The following is a 25101-nucleotide window of genomic DNA, read 5'->3' as shown; positions in this document are numbered from 1 at the left end:
TTCCTAAGGGTGATCCAATTTGAGGTCCAGTAAATTTACATTTTTTATCTGTAGAACAATTACTTGTACCATATGTTGTGTGGTCTCTCTAACCTAAAATGTATCAATAGCTTTTTTTTTAAATGTGTAGATAGTTTGTATGTGTTTTGTATCTTTATAATGAATATAGCTTTCCTAACCAGTCTGTATGGTTTTAGTTAGCTTACTTACTTTTGATACAGGAGTTAGAACCCCGGTCAGGTTTTTATTGCTGTCTGTGTTTCAAATAGGAAGATTCACACTCTCTATTTACCATGGTAACTACTGTAAGCGGGGCCATTAGTGAGGGGAAATCCAAAATGATGAGTAGTTAACAAAACAGTAAAATCTTTCAATGCTGATACTTACTGGGGTGACAACAGTCTAAGTAAGCATTTTCTCAACTTTGTAGAGATTTCCTATCACTTATGTTTTACAGAACAGAAAGTGAAGGGAAATCCCTGAATGGGACAAAGATGGCGAAAAAGATCTGACAAGGGTTTTAGACATTTCCCACTCTATCTAAATTGAAAAAAAAAGAAAATTTTGACTTTACATATACTTAACTATAATTTAACTCAGTTTATGTTTTCTCCATACATATAATAATATATTAATATGATCCTTGAAGCATGTTTTAATGGCTGTGGGTTACACTTCAAATTTCACCACTTTGGCATGTTGCATGTGGAGAATCTAATAGGGGCTTGTTATTAGCATGTTAACTAACAATATAAATAACCATCTGTGCTAGGAAACTAAATAAACTTGTAAAACAAGTAGCCGGTATTTTAGTGCAAAAAACACTCCAATATAGCTAATTAACTTCTAACAATACAGCACTATATAACAATGAAACCGTTAAATATCAAAATAGATATACATATAACACAATAACATTATACCAGTGGTAACAAAGTGAATCCACAATGTGAAACACTTAATAACAAGGGGTTAACAGTGTGTCTTATAACAATGTGTCAGAATACTCTGATAGTGTCCTTTGATCCCTAGAAACCAAAATACTTGTGATCTTCTGTGCAAGTAAAAAAAAAAAGTGCACCCAATTGTCAGATGAAACCACCGGGCGTGCTGCTGGATATTCCTCCAATGAGCAATCTGTGTTCACACACAAAAAACTCTCATCTTGTAAACATGACCATCACTAAAATATTTTTGTATGGTATAACATCTGCCCCTTCTTTCAAGGGTGGTAATGTGTCTCTACAATGAGGTAATTATGTCATCATGATGATACATTAAAAACTACTGAAATGATCCTTTACTGAAAACAGCCAATTATACAGATCTAATACTCTGAGAGGCAGCAGACACTGGCGTATATCCCAGTAATACCAGTTAGCGACCATGTGTATGCTCTGAAAGCTTCTGGGGGTTGTGTTGATGAACTCCACCTTACGCATTACGTCTCAACAACTTCATCATAGATGTGCTCTGATGAAGTGTGCTCTGGTGTGCCATATTATTAGAAGTTAATTACCATGTCACCTGCCCCAACAATGTACCCACACACCAAACAGTTCTTCATGCAAATATTTTATAATAGCAGAAGACAAAGGTTCTGAAATAACCATTCTCTTGATCCAGTCATCTCTATTAATCATCCTGAAATGTGAAATGGTGAGATAAAGAAGGTCCCAAGTAACAGAAAAAAACACAATACTTACAGTATCTACAGTCACTGATGCTGGAGAAATGTGTACCTTTTAACTAAATGCAATCTCAACTGTTTGTTAGCAATATAATGTTAGCCAGTTCCGAACAGTTGTTTTTCTATGTGCTTTGCTCTTCTCTATGAATAAAAAATCAAATGAACACAAGAATATACCGTAGAAGGGTCTGTGTGTTGCAGATTGATACGTCAGTAAAGAGTGGATGATGATGGGTTGAATTACCTTCTTTTATTTCTTGATGACTCTTTGAAGATCTCCAGTGCTCCCAGCTAATTGTGGGCTTATCCTTTAAATTCAAAATCCATATCTATTGAGCAATGCAAAATTAACACTATAATAGTTCGGCACCTTCAATGTCTGTAAAATGTAACATATTTTTTGTACATTTAATGAAATTACCCGCTTATTTGTCCTGCTGATTTAATAACTTGCAACACTATTTTACAAATGAATTAACTAAATAGAAAAATAACTTGCATAAAACCCTGATGCATTTTCAGTTCTCTGCTTTGAAATAGTGTACATCAATGCAGATGATTTTTTTCAGAATGTAACAATGAAGCTTTTGGCAGTGATTTTTTGATCATTAATGAAATATGAAATCATATGGTTATCATGTTTATTATTTTTCACTGGATCAAAATATATCAGTGTTCATAAATATGTTATATACAGAAATATTTACATAAACTATTTACTTCTCATGATAAAACAAAATCGTACATTAAAACAGAGATGTACAAATCCCAGGAGCTCCGTGTGCTCCTTACAAATGACAGCTGCCTTCTAATGTTTGAATTTTTCTCTAGTCTAGTCTTGGAGCTCAGAAGTATTGGTACATGTACTCGTACTTGTACCGAGTACTGTACTTGGTATCTGTGCAACCCTAATATATATATATTTGCTCTACAAGCAAAAGATGACTTAGCACTTGGTGGAGAAACCCTTGTTGGCAAGCACAGAGGTAAGACGTTTCTTGTAGTTGGTTACCAGGTTTGCTCACATCTCAGGAGGGGTTTTGGTCCACTCTTCTTTACAGATCTTCTCTAAATCGTTAAGGTTTTTTAGCTGTTGCTTGGCAACTCGAAGTTTCAGCTCCCTCCATAAATTTTCTATAGGATTAAGGTCTAGGTCCTAGCCACTCCATGACCTTCTTGAACCTCTGTTTGTTGCCTTGGTGATATGTTTTGGGTCAATGTCATGCTGAAAGACCTATCCACGACTCATCTTCAGTGTTCTGGCTGAGGGAAGGAGGTTCTCATCCAAGATTTTACAATACATGTCCCCGTCCATTGGCCCCTCACTGTGGCAAAGTCGGCCTGTACCTTAGCAGTTCACCCATACAGACTCCATGGGACAGGAAGACACAGCAGTCAGTGCTGGATCAGAGACGAGCACCAGCGCTGGAATAACTCCTGAAAACTACTGTAAAGAAGAAGATTGGATCAAGAGGCATCATTTAAGCAAGTCTCTACACCAGTATGGGGGGAGGAAAAAAGTTAGACTTCAATGTCACTTTTATTTGTTTTATCATTCTGATACAGAAGGAGGCAGCTGGGAAATAAAGAAAAAAGGATACTGATATTGGTCTTTGTTTTTTTCTTCTTCATGCGTGCATACCTGTGAGACCTTACTTTGGTAAATTCTAATTGGGTGTCATTTACATCTGTAAATGGCACTAAGATGGCTGAACCTATTCATATTTAAAAGTATTTTACATATTGCTAAGTTATTTTAAACAAAAATAAGAGAAAAAAGAGAAAAAAAAGCTGTGGCCCTCTAACTACTGCTTGCTTACCAGGCTAGTTATGTATATTATCTAACTTTATATGTATAATAATTACTGGTGTTACTATACTTTGTTAATACATAAAAAAATTAAAATATGTACAGTATGAGGTTGAACATCTAATAGAGATATTACGTAATCAGTTTTCAAATGGAAATGTTTAGTTACAATCAAAACTGTGTTTTTTTTCACTTAGTAATATGATGTGTAATTTGTAAAAAAAAAAGGAAATACCCAGCATGCACAAATTTAAGCTATACAGCCAATGTTATTTTGGCCCAAGCAATTATCCCAACACCCATCCAAAAACATTGTGTCTGATAATACCAATTTACATCATATTACAGTTTTAATATTTAAAAAAAAGATAAAATCACTCCTATGAGTTTCTTACTGTGATGTACTGACAGACCTGTAAGAAATTCACTCTTTAACAGAGGTTGAAAGAGGCAAAGAATTCCCTTTGGCTGTTAACTGCCACATTAGATTCTTTCAATTCAGATCATAAAGAAGTCACAATTTCCACTGCAGCGAAAGCAGTGATAATTCCACTATCAGTTTAATTATCCGGAAAACTGATGCAAAACTTATAATGCTAACTCTGGTAACAAAATCACTGCAGATGTCAAAATAATCTTCAACCCTTAGGATCCTCCCTGAAAAAGGTGTGCATACAATATACATGGCAACATAGAATACATACAATGAATAAAAACATGACTCCAAGTTTTTATTCATTCTAACTAATAATAACCTGGAGTGTCATATTAAAGAATTTATTTCCTGCGACACAGAGGGAGTGATATACTGTTTAGGTTTAGAGTGTCCCTGCGGCCTCCAGAAAACTTGGAGTGAGGGTTAGGGAAAACATCTATAATATAAAATGGGGTTATATACAGTGTTTTCCAACAGTACGTCATTTCGCCAGGTGTCACAATAAAAACCCAAAGCTGTTACAATTCTGGGGTATAGGATTTGTCTGTAGACACTGGAGATGGGGAAACTGGAGACGGAGATTAGCTATGACAGAAACCAAATGGATCTATAAAGTTGATAGCCTGGCCCCTAAAGGAATAAACGTAGGTTTTGAATTGTTTGATTAGTAATTCATAGTATCCCCTCGATATCATCAATTATATTATTTTACCCCCTCCCTCATATTAATTATAACAATAACAATAACAATTTATTTTTAATCTTTTAGTATTTTAAAATTATATTTTAAACTGTCCCAATGAGCAGGATCAATGGTGGACCTGTTTCATTTATAACCTCTATGGAATTTGTGCGATATGAGGTTAAACTCCTTTAAAGTGGGTTTAAATGACAAATGTTCCCCACTCTGGTTTTAGATAGAGGCGGCGATTCATTGAATAATTAATTACTATTGGCATGGTAATGAGAATGCATATAACACGCTGTTAGCCTTCCCAGCACTACACCCCTGATGAAGTTGCGTGATTGACTCAACGTACATGGGTTGGAGCAGGGAAACACAGAGTCTACTTGGCAGCGTCAGAGCTCTTATGATTAGGAACAATGTTTTCCGGTGGATTGCTTACTCTTTTGACACGTGTTATTTCATGTTTTTATGAGAGTAGTTTTTATCATTAAAAGCATTTTTATCCATTAATGGTGTGTGCTATGGAGTACTTTTTGTGCCCATGACATGTATTCTGGAGTTTTTGAGGAGGCGTTTTAAAGAATCTGTTGGAAATCTAATTATTAACCCTGTGGAGGCATTGGAATAACAAATTTATTAAGAGAAAGGTGATTCTTGGCAACCCATCTGGTGATCCTTGGGTGTTTTCCCTGCCTGTTTATGAAAAGGGGAAAGGTGCAATAAGACCTACTTGCTGATGTCAAAATAGAAGGTGAGCAGCACTTTGTACGGTGTTCGTGGTGGAGAATATTGAGAAACCAACACTGATGTATTGATTTTTTACATAATTTGGACTCTATTTATTTTGGAAGGACTTTACTGTGTGAACTAGTAGTTGTCTACATCTAAACATAATCATTTTCTATATAATATAATTGGCACTTAGTTAGTGCATTTTTTCACTATAGGACACGGATTTATATTTATTGTATTGTAAGATATTGATTCACTATTTATTCACTTATATATATATATATATTCACTGCATATTTTTTTAGTTCAGCACATTTATTTCACATAGCAATAAAAAATCTGTGAAGAGACTCCTCGTCCTCTATGCAAAGCTAAAAAAAACATTACATACAATTTGAAGAGACCATGTCACCTGCTTAAAAAATGCAGGTAAAAGCACAAAAAAGTGAAGTATTTTAAATGCACATGCTTTTTTCCTTTCCATAAACTATTTTATATTAACTTGCAATGTGCCTTTGATAGGGAATTGGACCACTTTAAAAAGTGTAGACTCCCTTGTAGTGATGGGCCGAAAAGGCCCAAGTTCGGTTTGAATTCAAAATTTAGAACTTCCAAAAAGTTTGAATTCGAACTTGAACTCAATGCAAGTCTATGGAGGTAGAACTTTCAAAATCAAATGTCCCCATTTTGAAGCTTTATATGCAATGTATTGGCCATAAAAAGTGTATGCGGTTCCCCCCAAAAGTCATACCAGACCATTGAGGTCTGGTAGGAGTATTTAGGAGGGACCCCATGTAAAAAAAAAAAGTGTGTGGGGTCCCCCCTCAAAGTTATAACAGATCCATAAGGTCTGGTAGGAATATTTAGGAGGGACCCCATTTCCCTCATTAACATAGACATTAAGATGTTCACAAAATTCATTGCTAATCCATCCCTTATTCGTCTAGACCAGGGGGGCTTTGTTCCCTCCAGGGAGGCTATGGATAATACATTTAAATCACTTACCCTTATAAACTACGCCTGTAAAAGAGGCTTTGCCTTTTGTTGGTTGATGCGGAAAAGGCTTTTGACCGCCTTAGCTGGTCTTTCTTGGAAGCCACTCTTTCCCATGTTGGGATTTCTCCAGCTCTTTTCGATAAGATCCTTTTTTTCTATCATATGGCCACAGCTAGGATCAGGGTCAACGAGATTCTGTTAGACCCAGCAGTCATCCATAATGGCACATGTCAGAGATGCCCCCGTTCCCATACCTATACATTTTAGCAATGGAGCATTTAGTAGCCCACATTAGGAACAATGTGACCATCAAGGGCGTGCAAATAGGAAATCGGGAATTTAAACTTAATTTATATGCGGATGATCTGTTGCTGTACATATCCAATCCTAAAATAGCTCTTCCCTCACTAATACTGGAATTTAAGGATTTTGCTCAGGCTAGTCACTTTAAAGTGAATATGCTTAAGGGCGGAGGCCTTTACTGTCACTTTGCCCGCCCACCTAGAACACAACCTCAAGGGAGATTTCCCTTTTTCCTGGCAGCAGAATGGCCTCAAATACACAATATTGCCAGAAGTATTGGGACACCTGCCTTTACACGCACGTGAACTTTAATGGCATCCCAGTCTTAGTCCGTCGGGTTCACTATTGAGTTGGCTCACCCTTTGCAGCTATAACAGCTTCAACTCTTCTGGGAAGGCTGTCCAGAAGGTTTAGCAGTGTGTCTATGGGAATGTTTAACCATTCTTCCAGAAGCGCATTGGTGAGGTCAGGTACTGATGTTGGACGAGAAACCCTGGCTTGCAGTCTCTGCAAAGTTGGGAGCATGAAATTGTCTAAAATGTCTTGGTATGCTGATGCCTTAAGAGTTTCCTTCACTGGAACTAAGGGGCCAAACCCAACCCCTGAAAAATAACCCCACACCATAATCCCCCCTCCACCAAACGTTACACTTGGCACAATGCAGTCAGACAAGTACCGTTCTCCTTACAACCGTCCATTGGTTTGCCAGACAGAGAAGCATTATTCGTCACCCCAGAGAACACATCTCCACTTCTCTAGAGTCCAGTGGCAGCATGCTTTACACCACTGCATCCGACGCTTTGCATTGCACTTGGTGATGTAAGGCTTGGATGCAGATGCTCGGCCATGGTTGTTGTGCCAATCTGAAGGCCATACGAAGTTTGGAGGTCTGTAGCTATTTACTCTGCAGACAGTTGGTTACTTCTGCGCATTGTGCACTTCAGCATGCGCTGACCCCGCTCTGTCATTTTACGTGGCCTACCACTTCGTGGCTGAGTTGCTGTTATTCCCAGTTGCTTCCACTTTGTTACAATACCACTAACAGTTGACCGTGGAATATTTAGTAGCAAGGAAATTTCACAGAACACCTGAATCCAATGATTTGGAGGGGTGTCCCAATACTTTTGGCAATATAGTGTACTTAGGTGTCTACCTCTCCACTACCATGGAGCATATGTACAATCTCAATTATAAACCTTTACTTTCCTTTGTCCGCTCCAGGTTATTGGATTGGTCTAAATTGAACCATTCTTGGGTCGGCCGTATGACCCTTTATAAAATGGATATCTTACCCTGTTTATTGTACGCTTTCCAGACTGTCCCTATAGATGTCCCTGAGTTTTTCTTTTGTACATTACACTCTTTGTTGTTAAGGTACATATGTGCGTCCAAACCGGATAGACTTCAATATTTGGTACTAACCAGGTGGAAGATAAGGGGCGAGGTATGTTTACCAGACCTTGAACTCTACTACCAGGCGACTGTCTTAGCTTGGCTTATGGATACTATTTATCATTCAACCAACAATTTGTGGCTGCAATTGGATCATCTTTTTTATCTTCTTCTTCCCTTTCCCTTTTCTGGTCTCCCCCTTTCTCTCACCCCGTACATACCACTCTTCCTTTTTTCCTCCCTACCATGCTTAAAGTTTGGGACTCCCTCATCAAGTCTTCTGCCATCTCTTCGTATCATGGGCCTCTAATGCAAGTCTTGGGTAACCATGACTTTCCTCCAGCCCTTCTCTCTAAACGATTTCTTATTTGGGAGTAGCAATTTTTTTTTCCAGCATGCCTGGCTCTGCAGTCAGGATGTTTGAGGACCTTTCTTGATCTCCTGAAGGACAGGAAAACAATGGAAACTAGTTGGCTGGAATATTTTTAACTGTGAGACTTTTTCCAGGTGTTCGCGAATAAAGGTCATCCAGAGAGGGATCTCTCCCCTTTTGAGAAACTATGTGTATCTAAGAATCCTTAGGGTCGAATGATCGCCGGTATTTATGGATTTTTACTGTCTACTGTCTCATTCGTTTACTCCCCCTTCCTTTGTGGCCGATTGGTAAAAGGCTGTAGTTTCTCAGAGGAGGAGATTTCCAAGTCTTTTGCTTTGTCTCAGAGCCAGCAGAACTCAGGAAAGAAACTATAAAGTTCTATCCAGTTGGTATTACTGCCCTACTAGATCCCTCTTTTGTTGGCGCTGCTCTTCTCACCCTGGTCCAATGCTGCATGTCTGGTGGACCTGTCCCCTCATTGTCCCCTCATTGTCCCCTTTTGGACCATTATTCTCGACACTTATGATCACCTGTTTGGTAACAAAGTTGACAGGTCCCCACAGCCGGCCTTCTTATCTGTTCTCCCAGGTTCTATCTCCTCAGCAAAGAGGGGCATCTTGTGATTCTTCTTGATTGCCGCTAGGGCAGTGATACCAAGTGATACCAAGGCACTGAAAGACGGGTACTCCTCCTACTCCTCGTGAGTTGGTGACTGAATTACAATCTATCTGCCGTATGGAAGAACTTACTGTGGAACTTTATCACCGCAATGACAAATTTTGTTACTTGAAGCCTCTGGTTATGCTTCTGTACTACTGATCGATTTTGTAGTCTTTTGACCGCCTGACCCAATGCCTCTGCGTGTGGGGTGTCTCTCTGAGGGAATTCCGGGCTGATGACCGTGCCCTCATTCTTCTTTTTCCTTTTTTTCTTTATGTTTCTTATTCCCATCTTTTCCTTTCCAATTATTGGGCTGGTTCCTTCTCATGTGTCTACCTGGGTACTGCTCAGACAGGTTAATTACGGACACTGTTAGTTATTCGATGAGGCTGGAGTGCATTACATTGTCGAATGCCTTTGCCTTAACAATGCTTTAACCGTTTACTCTTGGCCTTTGTTTCTTGTTATCATTGGTGCAATGTATTCTGGAGACACGTGGGTTTCGGCCCCTCATTTTTATTTTTCTGTTTTTGTATTTTTAACCTAAAAATGTTTCTAATGAATATAATCTGTAAAAAAAATGTTTATATTCTTACAAATTTACTTGAAAATATAGCACATTACAGCTGAGATTTTTTATTATCAATTATTCTGGTTAAATAACATATTTCAAATTAGAACCACCACATATCACTGAAGAAAGTAGATATCTATGTTATCATGTGAAGTTTATGCAAAATGAAATGTATGTAAAATCATTTAGCTTTGGATAGAGTAGGTAATGGTTTAGCCCTTTGTTAAGTTTTCATTGATATCTGTGTCCCTGCTAAGATTCACCCCTTTATTTGTCCTTGTTACCATTGTCACAGAGACAGAAAGGAAATGTAAAACCTCTGAGAGGTTGAGGGGTTCTAATTGTTCTCTACTTTAGTTAAACCTTTTCTAAAATGTTATGGCTAAGAATACACTTTAAATAGGAACTTATTTCCTGTTATTTTAAATACTGTTTTAAATAATTGTTTTAATTTTTAATAAACTATTAGTTTTATTATTATTATTATACAGGATTTTTATAACGCCAACAGTTTGCACAGTGCTTTACAATGTAAGGAAGACATTACAGTTACAATACAATTCAAAACAAGATGGTAAGGTGGGCCCTGCCCATTTAATACTCTGTTTTTGTGAAGGCCATAATAAACTCTGTTTTCCTATGAGATTAAGTTAAGGTAACGTAGATAGTAGTTTATGTAATATTTTAATAATGTATCTGTCTCTTAGTATTCTGCTGTGATTTAAGGCCGGTTCACACCATCTGCGTACTTTGCCTTGTCATGTATGGGCTCGGTTCACACCACCGGATTCCAGTGGTGTGTGCTTAAAAAAACTACAGCGTACAGTATTTTTTTCAAGCACACTGCAATGAGATGCGGTACAACCACATCACACCACAGTGAACACATAGAACTGAATGAAATGTCACTTGTGACATTTTAATAAAGTTCTAACAAAAAAAGAATGAAACAGTGCAATAAGGCTCAATCAAGCGTATTGGCACTTTCTGGGGACATGCACACCAGTAGCCATGCAGTTGAGCACTGGTGTGAATGTATCCTTATACCTTTTTATTGTTCTTTTATTTATATTTGCAATTATTTTTAAAAGCTTTGTCTTTTCAGTCATATAACCTCAGTCATTGGGTTTGTATTTGAAGTACCAGTATATGGAGATACTCTTAACATTTCTTAGCTTCGAAGAACTATGTTGTCCACGGAATGACTGTTGTCTGTACTGCCTGCTGTACCCACATTTAGATCTGGCACTCCTTCCTGCTGCTGGCTGGAGCTGTGAAATATTTATAACCATGTGTCCTCAGCACTCATTAGTGTTTACTGAGTCTGGCAGACTTTCGTGTTGCTGTGACTTGTTTGGCTTTTTCTGCATTTTATATACACTGTGAATATTTATCAAAATACAGTAATGGCGCATATTCCCTACATATTCTCCAAATTCAGGTTTCCTTTAAAGTGTTATATAAACAGCAATAGCAAAATGCTTGTTCTGTGTTCTGTGGATGGAAAGAGTGTAATAAATGCAACCTGAATAGTAGTCCTGTAAAGTGTTTGTACTTTTCCTCTCTTTCTTTGTCTCTCATTGCTAGTTTATTGATCTGCTAAGTGATGCTGCTTACCTTTCTCATAAATGAACTGCCACTAAAAGGAAAATATATATATGCAGTATATGTATTTTATAAATAAAATATAATGATACATATATATAGAGCAACAGTTATCTAGAAATATGAAGATCACATTTAAAAAAGGAACTTTTTAGTAAACATTTGTAGTGCCCTCCTGACCCCCAAGTGCATGTGGTGAACCATAGAGGCAGGAAGGGCAGACATTTCACTCTCAGGGATGGATCCTTAGCTGGGTTGTGGGATGTGAACATCAAATTGAGCTCCAGTCATTTTAAGTATATACGTTAATGCTTTATTGCACAACAGCTAAGCTGGGATAGAGGGTATAGGGCTACAGACATCTATGGATAAAATAAACTCCACACTCACCAGTCCCTTCCAGCTTCCACAGTGCAGGAATACTTTAGTTGAGCAGAGGATGACACTGTGTAATAGAGCCACATCTGGACAGAAGACATACATGAGATCTTCCCTGGCAGAGACACTTGACTTGTTCCTGAGGTTCAAGCCATCTTGACCTAGGCCTGGGGGCAGACTGACTTGAGCACATGGCAATTCCTGCGTACTTATGCACTTCCCAGCATTCCCCACTGACCATGAAATTCCTAGTGATTGGCTGGTGAGACACAGGCACCCCCAACATTCTCTCATTGGCTGCCCCACTCTGTGGCAGGGTCACACCCCCCCCAGCAGGCAGGTGCAGACAACAACAGAACCCCTAGGAATGACCAATTGACCATAAACTACAAATGAGCCAAACTGGTTACAGTTCCAGCACCACTAAATTTAAAGAGCCACTCTGTTTAGGGCGAAGGAGCTACATATAAAAAAAACTCAAAATGCATATTTACAAAACTTACACTAGTACTTTAAGTGTATGTCCAGCCAAATAGCTTTTTTAGTTTGGATGGAGTGAGAAAAAAAACATAACCCATTTTGGGTTTCTGTTTTTTTCCGAGGATCCGTTAGAGAACTTCCTCTCACCTTCAATCCTACTGACATTGTTTTAGCGGACAGGAAGTGAGAAGAACTCTACAATAGCAAAACCGAGAAAAAATTAAATATTTTGTAATAGGCAAGTAGGGAAGTCTAGAACCACTGTCAGATTTCTATTAATCTCTGTGTCCCCATTGTTTCGGTTCCTGTCTAATAACAATGTTATAACTGGGACAGAAAGTAAGGGATCTGGTAAGTAACTGAGATCTGGATTGAAAACCAGAAAAGGGTTGCAATCATCCTCCATTCTATTCAAAGCCGGAAAAAATGGCTGAGCTAATACTTTAGAACAGGGGTGGGCAAACTTCGGGCCTTTAGCTGTGGTGAAGCTACAAATCTCATTATGCATTTGCCTCAGGGAGTCATGCCTGTTGATGTCAGTCTTGCAATGCCGAATGGGATTTGTTGTTCCACCAACCTGCAATGTCAGAAAGAGCCAGGCTACTATTGATGATTTGTTTTTGTTCTAGTTGCCTGGCTGTCTTGTTCATTTGGTGGCTTCATTGACCTGAAACCAATATACAGAGAAATTACTTTATGTCCACTTCACTTGTTACATTAATTGTGGCCATTGGATCAGTATGATAGCCAGATAACTAGCAATGTGAAAAAAATCAGCAATGGCAGACCACAATTTTGATTAAAGCTGAACTCAAGACAGATATAAAAGACATGCAGCACTATATCAATTAATAAATATTTACATGAATATATTATTTTGGCTTGGTATCAGCCTCTTTATTACACATGACAGCACTCAGACTGTGGGAGGGTCGGAAGTGGGAGCCAATCAGTTATGTTACAGAGCTCATGTGCTAACAATGAGCATGCTGATAGGAGCAGAGCGACAGGGAGATGAACGCATCCATCTGCTTCTTCTCTTTGCACTGTAAAGTCGCAGGGTGGGGTGGGGAGGAGACCTGTGTTACCAAACAGAACAGGGAAAAATAAGGACTCCTGCCCTGCCAGAAGGGAATGTGCTTTGTGACAGAGCTGTGTAAATGTGAGGAACCACTGGACAGAAATACAAATGCTTTACGCAATTGCTCCCATATATGCATTTCATTTGTGTACTTACTTGTTAGCTCTAAAGAATGATTTTTTTAAACATATTTAAATAGCTAACTTTTTAAAGTTTAACATATGCACTTATATATGAAATATGGAACTATCCAATGCAGTATGGTGGTCTTGGAAAGATATAATGTGAGGAAGGCAGCACAGAGAGTACATTATGGGACACCACATCCATCATTTAACAATCCATATTTAAGTCTGTGAGTTATGCAAAAAATTGGGTTCTTTAGATGTCCATGTATCTTTGAGTATATTGTGGATGTATGGTTTTTATAGAGTGGAAATCATCTTTTATTACTGTTTTTATTTTTATTTTATATTAAGAAATATGATTTGGATTTTATACTGTAGTCATAACTTACATTATGCAAATTCAGATATACATGGACACGTTAAAAAAAAAAAATAAATTGTATAACCCACGAGTTTAAATATGGACATTATGGAAAGGTGGAGACAGCTGTAACTCAACCCTTTTCAACCTAAATTTACATATGTAGAAAGAAATGCTGAATACTAAAATTTGAGATTACAAAATGGTTGCCTGTGCCTGTGTCCCTTTTGGGAAGAGTTCCTGTCAGGAAGTCTCTCCCAGAGAGTAAGGAAGGGTTAGAGTTTTTAACAAATTTGTAACTGCTGTCTTTGCTTGTTACCATGCCACCTGTTTTTTGAAGGTTATCACAGAGACAGAAAGTCAGGGAACATCCCCCCAATTGGAGCACAGACAAAAAAAAGGTTTCCAGGTCCCCCTTAACAATAAAATTGCTAGAAAAAGTATTTAAAGTGGGAGTTAGTTGTAGCAGCTCTGGTCAGGAAGTGTGGAAATGGCAGTGCGTTATTTTTGTTAATATCCTGAAACCTTTGGGGTATATGAAGCTGGCAAGCAGTTCTGAGTCTATACCTTTATTTAAACACAGCAGATTGCAGCATACTGTTTTCACACTTCAGCCTATGTTCTTACTGTGTCTCTAGAGAATATTTGTATAAACTAGTAATTGCAATAGTGTACTTGCATGTGAGGTAGCATATTGATGTATTTATAAACATATCTAGATAGGGGAATTCTGTTGCCACCATGACAAATGTGACATACGAAATGTTTTTTATACAAATATAAATATATATTTTTATTTTGCATTTGTTTTACAGACAGTAACTTCATACTTGCAAATGCTCAGGTGGCCAAGGGATTCCCTATAGTTTACTGTTCAGATGGCTTCTGTGAACTTGCTGGGTTTGCTCGAATGGAAGTCATGCAGAAGAGTTGCAGCTGTAAATTTTTATATGGTGCTGAAACAAACGAACAGACAACACTTGAAATTGAAATGTCACTAGAGGAAAAGAGTGAATTCAAGGGGGAAATCATGTTTTACAAGAAGAATGGTAAGTGTTTTTTTCTCCTTAAGGTTCTCCTGGATTATTTTTATTGTTAAGTGTCCTGGGTGTTTGTGAGATGCCATTTCAGCAGAGAACAGAATAGATGTTCTACTGCGGCTACACTTCTGTTGTTATTTCCAGTCATAATTTAGCTCTAATAACCAAATGCATAGAAAGGTCAATGTTGATATATGCAGCATAATGAACAGCCTGGCAGTAAACATTTATTTACCTGTAAATGCAACCTTTAATATTTATTAGGTCACACTTACTGAAATTATACGTTGCATAAAGATATGAGCAGAAACCTTGAAAGTAATATGTATGGCATTTAAGAGTGTTATATTGAAAGAACCATTTATTCCTCTGCTACTGCTAACAATGATGTGATTTGGGGGTTAACAGGTAATATATGTAAATCTTCAGCAATGCCTATAATATGCAAAGTCGTTTTGTGAGTCTGGAATAAAGTAATACTATTTAGCCATAATCGCTTTAAATTCAAAGTGCCAATTACATCTTAATCTTATTCTTTATTCCATACTGAACTTGCCAGTGACTACAAAGAAATTAAAGCTGGACCTCCAATCTCATGGCTAAATACACAGTTCAAATAGATATGTGTTTATCAGTTCACCTGCCAAAGGATTTGCACTTCTGTTCATCAGAGGCATACATAGAGGGGATTATTCACAAAGCTGCCAAAGGGAAGCTGATTGAATAACCCAGCCGAAGTGAAGTGAGCCAAACTTTGTAGTTTGGTGTAGTGAGCCAAACTACGTTCGGCTATTCACTCCAGCTCAGTACGGCTGATTTCAACCGTACATCGGCTGAAATAAGCCGTAGATCGGCTGCATTCACATAGGGGCCAAACGACAGTGAGTGAATTCTGCTTGGTACCTCCATGGTACTGAGCGGAATAGAAAATCAAAGAAAATATTTGAAAAAAAGGTAGAAAAAATTTACAAAGAGTAAATAAATTGTTGGATTTGGCCCCCAGGCCAAAGCCAGCTCGCCAGGCCATTTCATGTTGCCCTCGCACCTCTCCTGCAGCCGCAGCATCTCCCCTGGTCTCAGCATTCACACCGCTTTGGCTGTCACTTCAGCTCAATTGAGCCAAAGCAGATGCCTTCGGCTCGGCTGAGCCACTTGGCCGCCTTCAGCTGCTGTACAGGCTATAATGACTATACCGTACAGCAGCCCTTCGGAAGGATCAGCAGAAGCTATGGCTGGATCTTTTGGCTCCTTCGTGAATAACCCCCAGAATCTGACTCCCAGGATGGATGATTTTTCAATACCTGCTACTCTACACACCAACATTATTTTTTAGTAGTAATCATCAAATTAAATAATAATAATAATGGATGGGCAAAATGCAGATGGTGAACATTGTAGTGTCACTTTACATTGGTGGTAACAGAGAAGCTCTAAAATTTATGGTCAGTTGAAAAGTGCCCCTTACATTGGTAGTCAATGAGAGAAGGACCTCCTTATATTGGTGGTTAGAAGATTGAAGAATTTCTCCTTTATACTGGTGTTCAATAGGAAGAACATGTACCTTACATTGGTGATACGTGGGGACTAAAAATGCCCATTACATGGGAAGAATGCCCTATTGCAGGCAGCTAAAAAGAGTGTCACTGATACTGGTTACTGACCTGAGAGACAAGAGGAGGTTCTCTACTAGATTTAAGCAGCTGCCTTTTGGTGTGGTGTCGCCACTGCAACTATGTGGACAGAGTCGAGTGGGAGACCGGTTCGCTTAAACAACTTGCATGCAGACAACATGCCCATTTATTGCTTGGACAGCTCAAATTACAATCACCATGTACTGAGCCAATATGTTTGGCTGTTTACCATGTTATAGCTGTGAACCAAACACAGTCATCACAAGTGTAAACACTAGTAATGTTTACAAAGATTCATCCCATTTACAAGGGAAGAAGCTTTTCTTCTACATTCATTATTGGGTGAATGTTTGTAAACCCAAGCAGGAAGTAGGTTTGTGACAGATCAAACATGGGGGGTCTTAAAGTATCACTGACCAAAGGATTGTGGGTTTGTTTTGTGGGGGGGGGTGGTTAAAGTGCCGCTACCCACCATTAGTTGTTGGATTTTTTTGTGCCACTGAACACCAATAATTGCAAGATTCTATTTTTTAAAAGTTGGGTTTTTTTTAGAGTGCCACAGACCACTAATGATTGTGGGATATGTTTAAAGATAAAGAAATAAAAGGTAAATGTAAGCAAACCAAAATTTAATTTATAAAGTAAACATCCCAGTGGTTATTGAATACTGCCAAATGAAAACTCTATCTATAAAACAAATATACAACATTCATTTGGTACAGTCTTGTGTGACTCATTCATTGTCATTCAAACTATCACAACACTGAAAAATGGCCTGATAATGAAGGGGTATATACAAGCTAGTACTCAATTGGTTAAGGGTTAATTACTTCACAGTCCCTGCAATTGCAAATGTCAGTGAGGGTTTGTTTACATTTTTAAACATCCTCTGCCTGGCCACAGTACTTCTTTCAGTCAAAGGGATAATATCCCATATTTCTGGTGAGCCAGGACACTATGTTTAGGAGTACGGTATTAATACCAAGGTTACCAAATTAAAGAGAAAAAGATTTGTACTGTTTTTGTAACATGACAGAGGTAGTGACAGACTACTTTTCAACTGGTAAAAAGATTAAGGGTTGCTAACACCTATAATCTTTCTCAAAAGTCATATGAGTTACATTTTAACATCATAAGGTGAAATAAATAGTTGTTAATGGCAACTGTTTCTTCTCTTCCCTCATTGATTCAAGTGTTGCTATAACAGAGTGTAACAGGTAATAATATTGCTTGAACACATTATTATTTATTATGCCACAGCTTGTAAAATCACACAAGGAACGTTTGTCATTAAAGATTGCTAGAAATAGAATAAGCATGTTTCACCCTTCCAATATTGCACTATAAATTTCCAGACAGTTCAATTAAAGTCATGACATTTTGCCAGCTTTCAGGGTTGGCATTTAGCACCTTACTGTGGTCTTGGCAGAATATCAACCCTATTGTGTATGACATATACAGAGAAAAAAAATACTCTAATTCACTAAGGCTTGTCAGCTTGTAGAAAGTGCTAAATCCAGTTCTCACTATTTATAGTACTAGCTTAGTACTTGGGAAAAATGTTTTACTTTACAGATTGTGCAGATTGCTTTTTTGGAAAGTTTTGGAAGAGCAGCTGAGCAGGTAGGTCAATATAATACTCTTGACAAGTGAGCATGGTTGTATTTTAATTTGGAGAAAATAATTAGCGTGCAATTAAAAATATTGAAATGTTTTAAAGCTTATTTAGCAAATGTGCGCAGGGAATCTACATATTATTATGAGGTTCCGAGGGTCTCATTATAATTGAACTGCAGCTATATTACATGCCATTCAGTGAATAATTATAGCAGGGAAATCAGAAAGATGAATGCACTAAGTGAACAATTTCTTAGGTATACTTGCACCTTCACATACCTTTACACTCTTACACACATACTCTTTTAGTGACATCATAATGTGATATTTTAAGTATGTCAGTGAATGCATTCTGTAGGTAACTAAGGGCCCGTTACAATTCATCATTTTAGAGATGACATTCATTTTTATTGGCAGTTTAGTGAAAGGTTACCCTGTCATTGTACCTCCCATTAAAATAAAGCCATGTCTGTAAAAGAACAGTATAAATACTTACCTTTCCTGCTGCCTGTGCTGCTGAAACAGTTGGTTTCCCTGTGGACTTCAGCAGAAAATTTCCCAGTATCAAAGCAGTGTTCAGTGGTGCAGGCATCAGGAAAGGTAAGCGTTTACACCACATGTGTCAAACACAAGACCTGCGAGCCAAATCTGGCCCCCCAGGCCAAATCCAGCTCGCCAGGCCATTTCATGTTGCCCTCACACCACTCCTGCAGCCGCAGCACCCCCTTGCCTCCCCTGGTCTCAGCATTCAGCAGACTTCAGCACCTGACTTCAGCCCTCCTCTGGTCCTCCTCCAGACCCTGCACTTTCTACTTCCCAGCTCCACCCCCAGCTTCTTCCCGGCAGCAGCACAAGGTAAGGGGGCTGCACTGTAAGGGAGTGTGGGGGGCTCATGACTTCTAAAAGTGGGCATATATTTAATATGATAAATAGTAGATTTGTATAGTCTTACAGATACAAATGGCCTATTGAGGGCAACCATAATGCTGATGCAGCCCGCAATTAAATCAAGTTTGACACCCCTGATTTACACTGTTCCTTTACAGGTATGCTTAATCTGAAAAAATGTAGTACAGCGCCAGTGTCCATGCAAAATTCAGTTCATAAAAAATGTTCCCAAATCTGTTGCTTATGGCACTATTATAAGTAAATGTACACGTTCTTGTACTACAGATCTTACCCAGCACTGTAAGCACATGGATGAAATGGAAAAAAGATAAGCTTTCATGTGTGGTTAAAAGTATGGGAAAGTATTGGGGTATAAAAGATTTCTAGCAGTATCCATCCACAGACTGTGTACTGGGCACAGATGGCTCCCTCTTTAACACTATATGGGCAAAGAAGTATTATTATTATTATTATTATACAGGATTTATATAGCACCAACACTTTGCGCAGCACTTTACAATATAAGGAAGACATTACAATTACAATACAATTCAAGACAAGATGGTAAGGAGGGCCCTGCCCATGAGGGTGTACAATCTAAAAGGGAGGGGCAAGTGATATATGAGGAGGTAGCTGTGTGGGGAGGAATTGTTTGAGAACATATTGGTTCAGTGGTTAGTTTGATGTGGGATAGGCTTCTCTGAAGAGATTAATATTTAGGGATTGCCTAAAGGCAGTCAGAGTAGGAGATAGATGGACAGGTTGGGGTAAAAAGTTCCACAGGATGGGAGAGACTCTAGAGCTAGAGAAGTCCTGGAGGTGAGTATGGGAGGAGTTGACAAGGGAGCTGGAAAGCAGGAGGTCTTTGGAAGAGCGGAGGGGATGGTTAGGGTGATACTTTGAGACAAGGTTTGAGAAATAGCCGGGGGCAGAGTTGTTGATGGCTTTGTAAGTGGTTGTTAATATTTTGAATTTTATCCTTTGGGCGATTGGAAGCCAGGGGAGGGATTGGCAGAGGGGGGTTGCAGACACTGAGCAGTGGGTTAGGTGGATGAGTCTAGCAGCAGCATTCAGGATACATTGAATACATGCAGTTGTACAGTTGGAACCTGTGGTATAGTGTAGTAAGTAGGGTCATAATGTATTTTGATAAAGAGAACAATATACCCTTGAAACCCATATTTCAAGGTTTACCCTTTTTCTCAGCGCGCTTGTGTGAGCATTGCAATTATTATTGTCTATGTAGATGCATTCATGATTTTGTGTTCATGAGTATATCTATTTTAAAATATTTGCAATAAATTTTAAGATATTGCAATAAATTATGACCCTCCTTACTACACTATGTCAGCACACTCTGGTAATTTGCTGTGTTTCAATTAAAGACAACCCTGGTTGGATAATTACAGGAGAGCAGATCATTTACATGGCTTTTCCTGACTTTGAGCACCTTGGAAGAAAATTTAAATGGTTTAACAATTGTACAACTGTAAAAATCTCTAAAAGTGGGTAAATTTGTTGTATGACCAACTAAGTTGCTCACTAAGTGCTCAAGATGTTAGGAATGGAATGGCAGCCAATGGAAGCTTATATAATGTTTTCTTTATTGGATAATATTGTTAGAATTTAAACATAAAAACCTTGTTTGCTGTTTTTTTAGATAACCTTCAGTGCAATCGTAATCCTTCTTCATGCATTGAATGTTTATTTGTGAAAGGAAGGCATACAGTGCTATATCTGATATCCTATATCCTATACAAAACACAAAAATAGTTGAAAATGCTTATAAATACATACATATAAGCACATGATACTAATCTCTTTCAAGCTTTAACATACACAGGGGCAGTTGTGACAGTTGTATTTTGCTGTTAAAGAATGAAAAAAACTTGCAATGCAAAATGCAAAAGTTTTGAAGTTTATCATTATCAGCAGCACAGTAGATATGCCTCTGTGCTAGAATATTAAAACTCCCTTAAAGGGAAAATATAATGTGCAATATACCTGCAAGTTCTGTGTTAATATGGACACTTGTAGTCTCCATCAAAAGTTTATGTGACAAGTTGACAACACATGAAAGCAATTGGAAGACAGGGATTGAGCATTGCCATGCTATAACAGGAAATGCCAGAAAAAGTACCTTCACTGAAGAATCTCTAAGTAATATTGTAATGAGATCTGCAAATTTAAAAGATACAGTAAGCATAGAAGAGGAGCATTATATGGTCATGGTCAAATCTTTCTCATCTGTGGGGTAAAATAGACCTGATGGGGCAGGAGTGGTTCACGGTGCACATAGATATGAATTCATATGCATGTACCTTCACAATGTAGTGAAAAGTAAGTATGCATTCAAGTTCACATTAAAAAAGATCTTGGTATATGAATATTCATAGTTATACAGCCTCAAATATACTATATGGTTAGTGTAATTTCTTGTAATGAGACTGGACTAGGTTTGTTAAAATGACCAACTGTCATGTGTCAAGAGTGTTATTGCCAGCAAAGATTAACAGCAAATGAATTTGTGAAATTCAGAATGTGGCCTAAATTCTGTGAGTGACATCTCAGTTCAGGCAGTGGCTTCTCCCGCAGGGATCCCTGCGCTCTTTTCAAAGTAAGAAAGGACATATTGTCTCAGCATGCATTGTAATCTAGCAAGATGATGAATAAGCACTGTCGATTCAGCGTGAAGCTATGCTGTCTGCTGTTCTTACTCAGTTCCAAATTCTTGTGTGATATTTCCGTAAATTACAGTAAACATCGGGTTAGGATTGGCAGTGATGAATGTGCAGGCTTTAATTTGCATCTGCCTTCCGACTACAAAAAAAAATAAATGTGTATATATAAAATAGGGATGCACAGATACTTTTCAAGTACCAGTGCAGATACTTGGCATTTTCATGAGAACTACGAGGGTTGCAGCGGTTGCACCTGGGACCTAGCTCTGGCACTCCACCACTGTCCTGAAATCATTAGTCAGTATTGTTTTAGAAAAACTGTCACATGACAATAAACAAAAATGTATCAGTACTCGTACTTGTAAGTACTCGGCAAGTACCAGTACTCGTACACGCAAAACTGGTATCTGTGCATCCCTTTATTTATATTCATTTAAAAAAATCGAGAGATGTACAAATCCCAGGAGCTCCGTGTGCTCCTTACAAATGACAGCTGCCTACTAATTTTTTTAATTTTCTCTAGTCTAGTCTTGGAGCTCAAAAGTATTGGTACATGTACTCGTACTTGTACCGAGTACTGTACTTGGTATCTGTGCAACCCTAATATAAAATATTTTTACTACATGTGAGGGATAGGTGTCCAGCAGTTATCCAACAAGATATATCTATTAGCTCTCAGAAATTAAACTCCTCTAAAATAGGCAGATAGCTCAAAGCCCTTTAATTAAAGATATTCAAAAAGAGTTATGAAGGCAGCCAAGTTAATAACCAAGCCCAAGTGAAGGGAGCCGAACCTCGTTCGGCTATTCACTACAGCCAAATCTGGCTGATTTACATTGGCTGGCTTCAGCTCCCTTCGGTTCAGCCCAACATGCTCAGCATGTTTGAATGAGCTGAATTGAAGAACCCGTTCGACTCAGCCGATCCAACATCTGGATTCTCACAGGGGCTGAACAGCAGTGAGCGAATAGCCAAATGTTGCCTCAAAGGTAGCAAACAAAATGTAAAAAGTGGAATCTTAATCAAAGAAAAAAAAACCGGTGTGGGGTCCCCCTCCCAAACCATACCAGACCCATTAGGTCTGTTGTCATACCATGTTAGGAGGGACCCCCGAGTTCAAAATAAAAAAAATGTTTCTGGGGTTCCCTCCAAAAGTCATACCAAGCCCTTTAGGTCAGGTAGGAATTTTAATGGGGAACCCCTCCCCCAAAAATTGGGGGGGAAATGTGGGGACCCCTTAAATTCCCAACCAGACTCTTAATCTGAGCACAGGGGGAGCGAACATGGTTTTTCGCCCCTCCCTGTGCCATACCAGGCCACATGCCCTTGGCATTGGAGGGTGCTTTTCCAGGGGCTATTAGGTTTAAAAACAGAGGTTATAGTTGCACAACCTTTGCAAAATAGGTGAAAGCCACACTGCCTTGTCACGGCCGCTCTGTGTAGTGTGGTCCTAATTCTAATCTATGAGAGCCTCCATCTTGGAGCATATATAGCAAAGGATGAATTTGGTGCAGGTTTGCCCACAGCTAACCCAAACATGCTTAAAGGCACAGGGACACACCAGAAGCCCAGCACATCACAATGGCAGCTGAATCCCCACAGTGTGTCCCCATACTGAGCAGGTATCTTTTTTGGGGGGGAAGCATGCCTCTTTGTTAAAAAAAAAGGCAAAAACACAGCAATAAATCAGCTTGTATAAACTTAGAAATATATGTTGTATTACAGGGTTAAACATACTATAATATTATTTTTTTATTTCACTATTTTCTATTGGTAAATCTGTTGAAAGAGTATGGGGCTTATTCACTAAGCTGCCATAGGCAGCCAAATGAACACCCTAGCCATGTACGGCTATTTTTAGCCATACATCTGCTGCATTCGGCTCCCTTCACCTCAGTTCGGCTCGGCCAGACAGCCTCAGCAGGTCTAGCCGAACCGAAGGGAAGAGGCTGTTCACCTCAGCCGATGCAACATCTGGAACAGCTAAAGCAAACATTTGGCAGTTCATTCCCTGATGTTCACCCCTATTCTTCAAAGAGTGAAACAGCAGAGTGATTTGCCGAACATCCGGCTTTTCATTCGGTTCAGTAATTCTGTTCACTACCTCATAGATAGTGAAGCAGTATGAAAATTCTTAATGTAAACAATACACTAACAACATTGGGTCCCCTCCCCAAATCATACCAGACCCTGTTGGAATGTTAGGGGGGACCCCTGATGTCCAAAAGAAAAGAAAAAAGCGTGAGGTTCCTCAACAAAGTCATACCAGCCCCTTTAGTTAGGAATTTTAAGAGGGACCCCAATGCCCAAACCTGAAAAATAAAACGCCCAAACCCGAAAAATAAAACATGTGGTTCCCCTAAAATCTCATACCAGATCCCTAATCAGGCAGTGGCCTAGCAGAGCAGGAAAGGGGGTGCTGAGAGCGCAGCCCGCCCCTCCTGCACCATACCAGGCTACAAGCCCTCAACATTGGTATTGTCCCCATGTCGATGAGGCTAAGGGCCTCTTCCCCACAACCCTGGTTGTGAAGAACTGTGGGTAGGGAGGCTCATCTGGGTACCCCCTTACATAAAAGGGGCACTCAGATACCATCCCCCTCGTGAATGAGAAAGGGGTAGTTTTTACCCCTACTCATTCACCAAATAGTAAAGAAAATAGTAAATAAACACACACCACCTTGAAAAAGTCCTTTATTTGGACAAAAAAACACAAGCCAGTTTTTGACAATTCCTTTATTAGTAAATCGATGTAGTCCACGGGTCAATCACGTCGTCCAGCAATGTAGATCCTCGTCAATCATTAAGGATGATGGCCGCTGACTCATCGTCCGATGACCCGTCCAATGCCGCTGAACTCCCCCGCAAAATGGCAGCTCGGCCACAAATGTAAAAAAATGGACAGAGCAAATTGTGATGTTACAACTTACTCTACCCATTTGTTTTCATTCCATGCCAGCTCTCTGTCCTCAAATGGCATGTAAACAAATGGACGGAGCGAGTTGTGATGTCATGGTCAAAGTACGGAAATATACCTTTGATCTGCCATGAATTCAGTGTGCTCATAACTTCCTATAGTGAGCTGACAATGCTGCCTCTGCTGTTCTGAAATCTCAACCCGTGTTGTCAGCCCTGTCCATTTCTCCCTGCTGGAATACAAAATAAATGCTCCTCTCCTCCTCTCCATAACATGGGGGAAGTGTTCGTAGTCCAGCAAGGGGAGAACTCCGGCAAGGCTGATAACACCTTTTTTTAGGATTTTAGTGCAGCAAAGACACTGTTGTCTGCTTAAACAGGAAGTTAGAAGCTCATTGGATTTTCAGCAGGAGTAACTGGTATTTTTTGTACTAGTAGTGTTTTTAAAAAAAACAAAGATATAAAAATTGTGTATGCATTGCAGAGATGTACTAAATATGTTTTTTTCTTTAAATGTTAGCACTAGTGATTGCATACTTCTTTTGTGTCAATAGCAAGGCAGATACTGTGTGTGTGTATATATATACTGTATATCTATATCTATATATATCTATATATATCTATATATATATATATATA

At 38.8% G+C, this 25101-nt stretch overlaps 1 protein-coding gene across 1 annotated transcript in view; it reads left to right on the top strand.

Annotated features, from left to right (window-relative positions):
• Positions 1–25101, top strand: part of LOC108801020 (potassium voltage-gated channel subfamily H member 8-like) — a gene marked incomplete at its 3' end in the record, with an annotated part of 205582 nt that overhangs the window by 157696 nt on the left and 22785 nt on the right. The window contains exon 2 of the mRNA XM_018573019.1: positions 14506–14739. Within this exon, the coding sequence (XP_018428521.1) occupies positions 14506–14739 (234 nt within the window). The remainder of the gene's footprint in view (positions 1–14505; positions 14740–25101) is intronic.

Source organism: Nanorana parkeri, unplaced genomic scaffold (genome assembly GCF_000935625.1).
Source record: "Nanorana parkeri isolate BGI_ZX_2015 unplaced genomic scaffold, ASM93562v1 scaffold4, whole genome shotgun sequence".
Classification (NCBI taxonomy): Eukaryota; Metazoa; Chordata; class Amphibia; order Anura; family Dicroglossidae; genus Nanorana; species Nanorana parkeri.
This window is presented reverse-complemented; position numbering and strand designations above follow the sequence as displayed.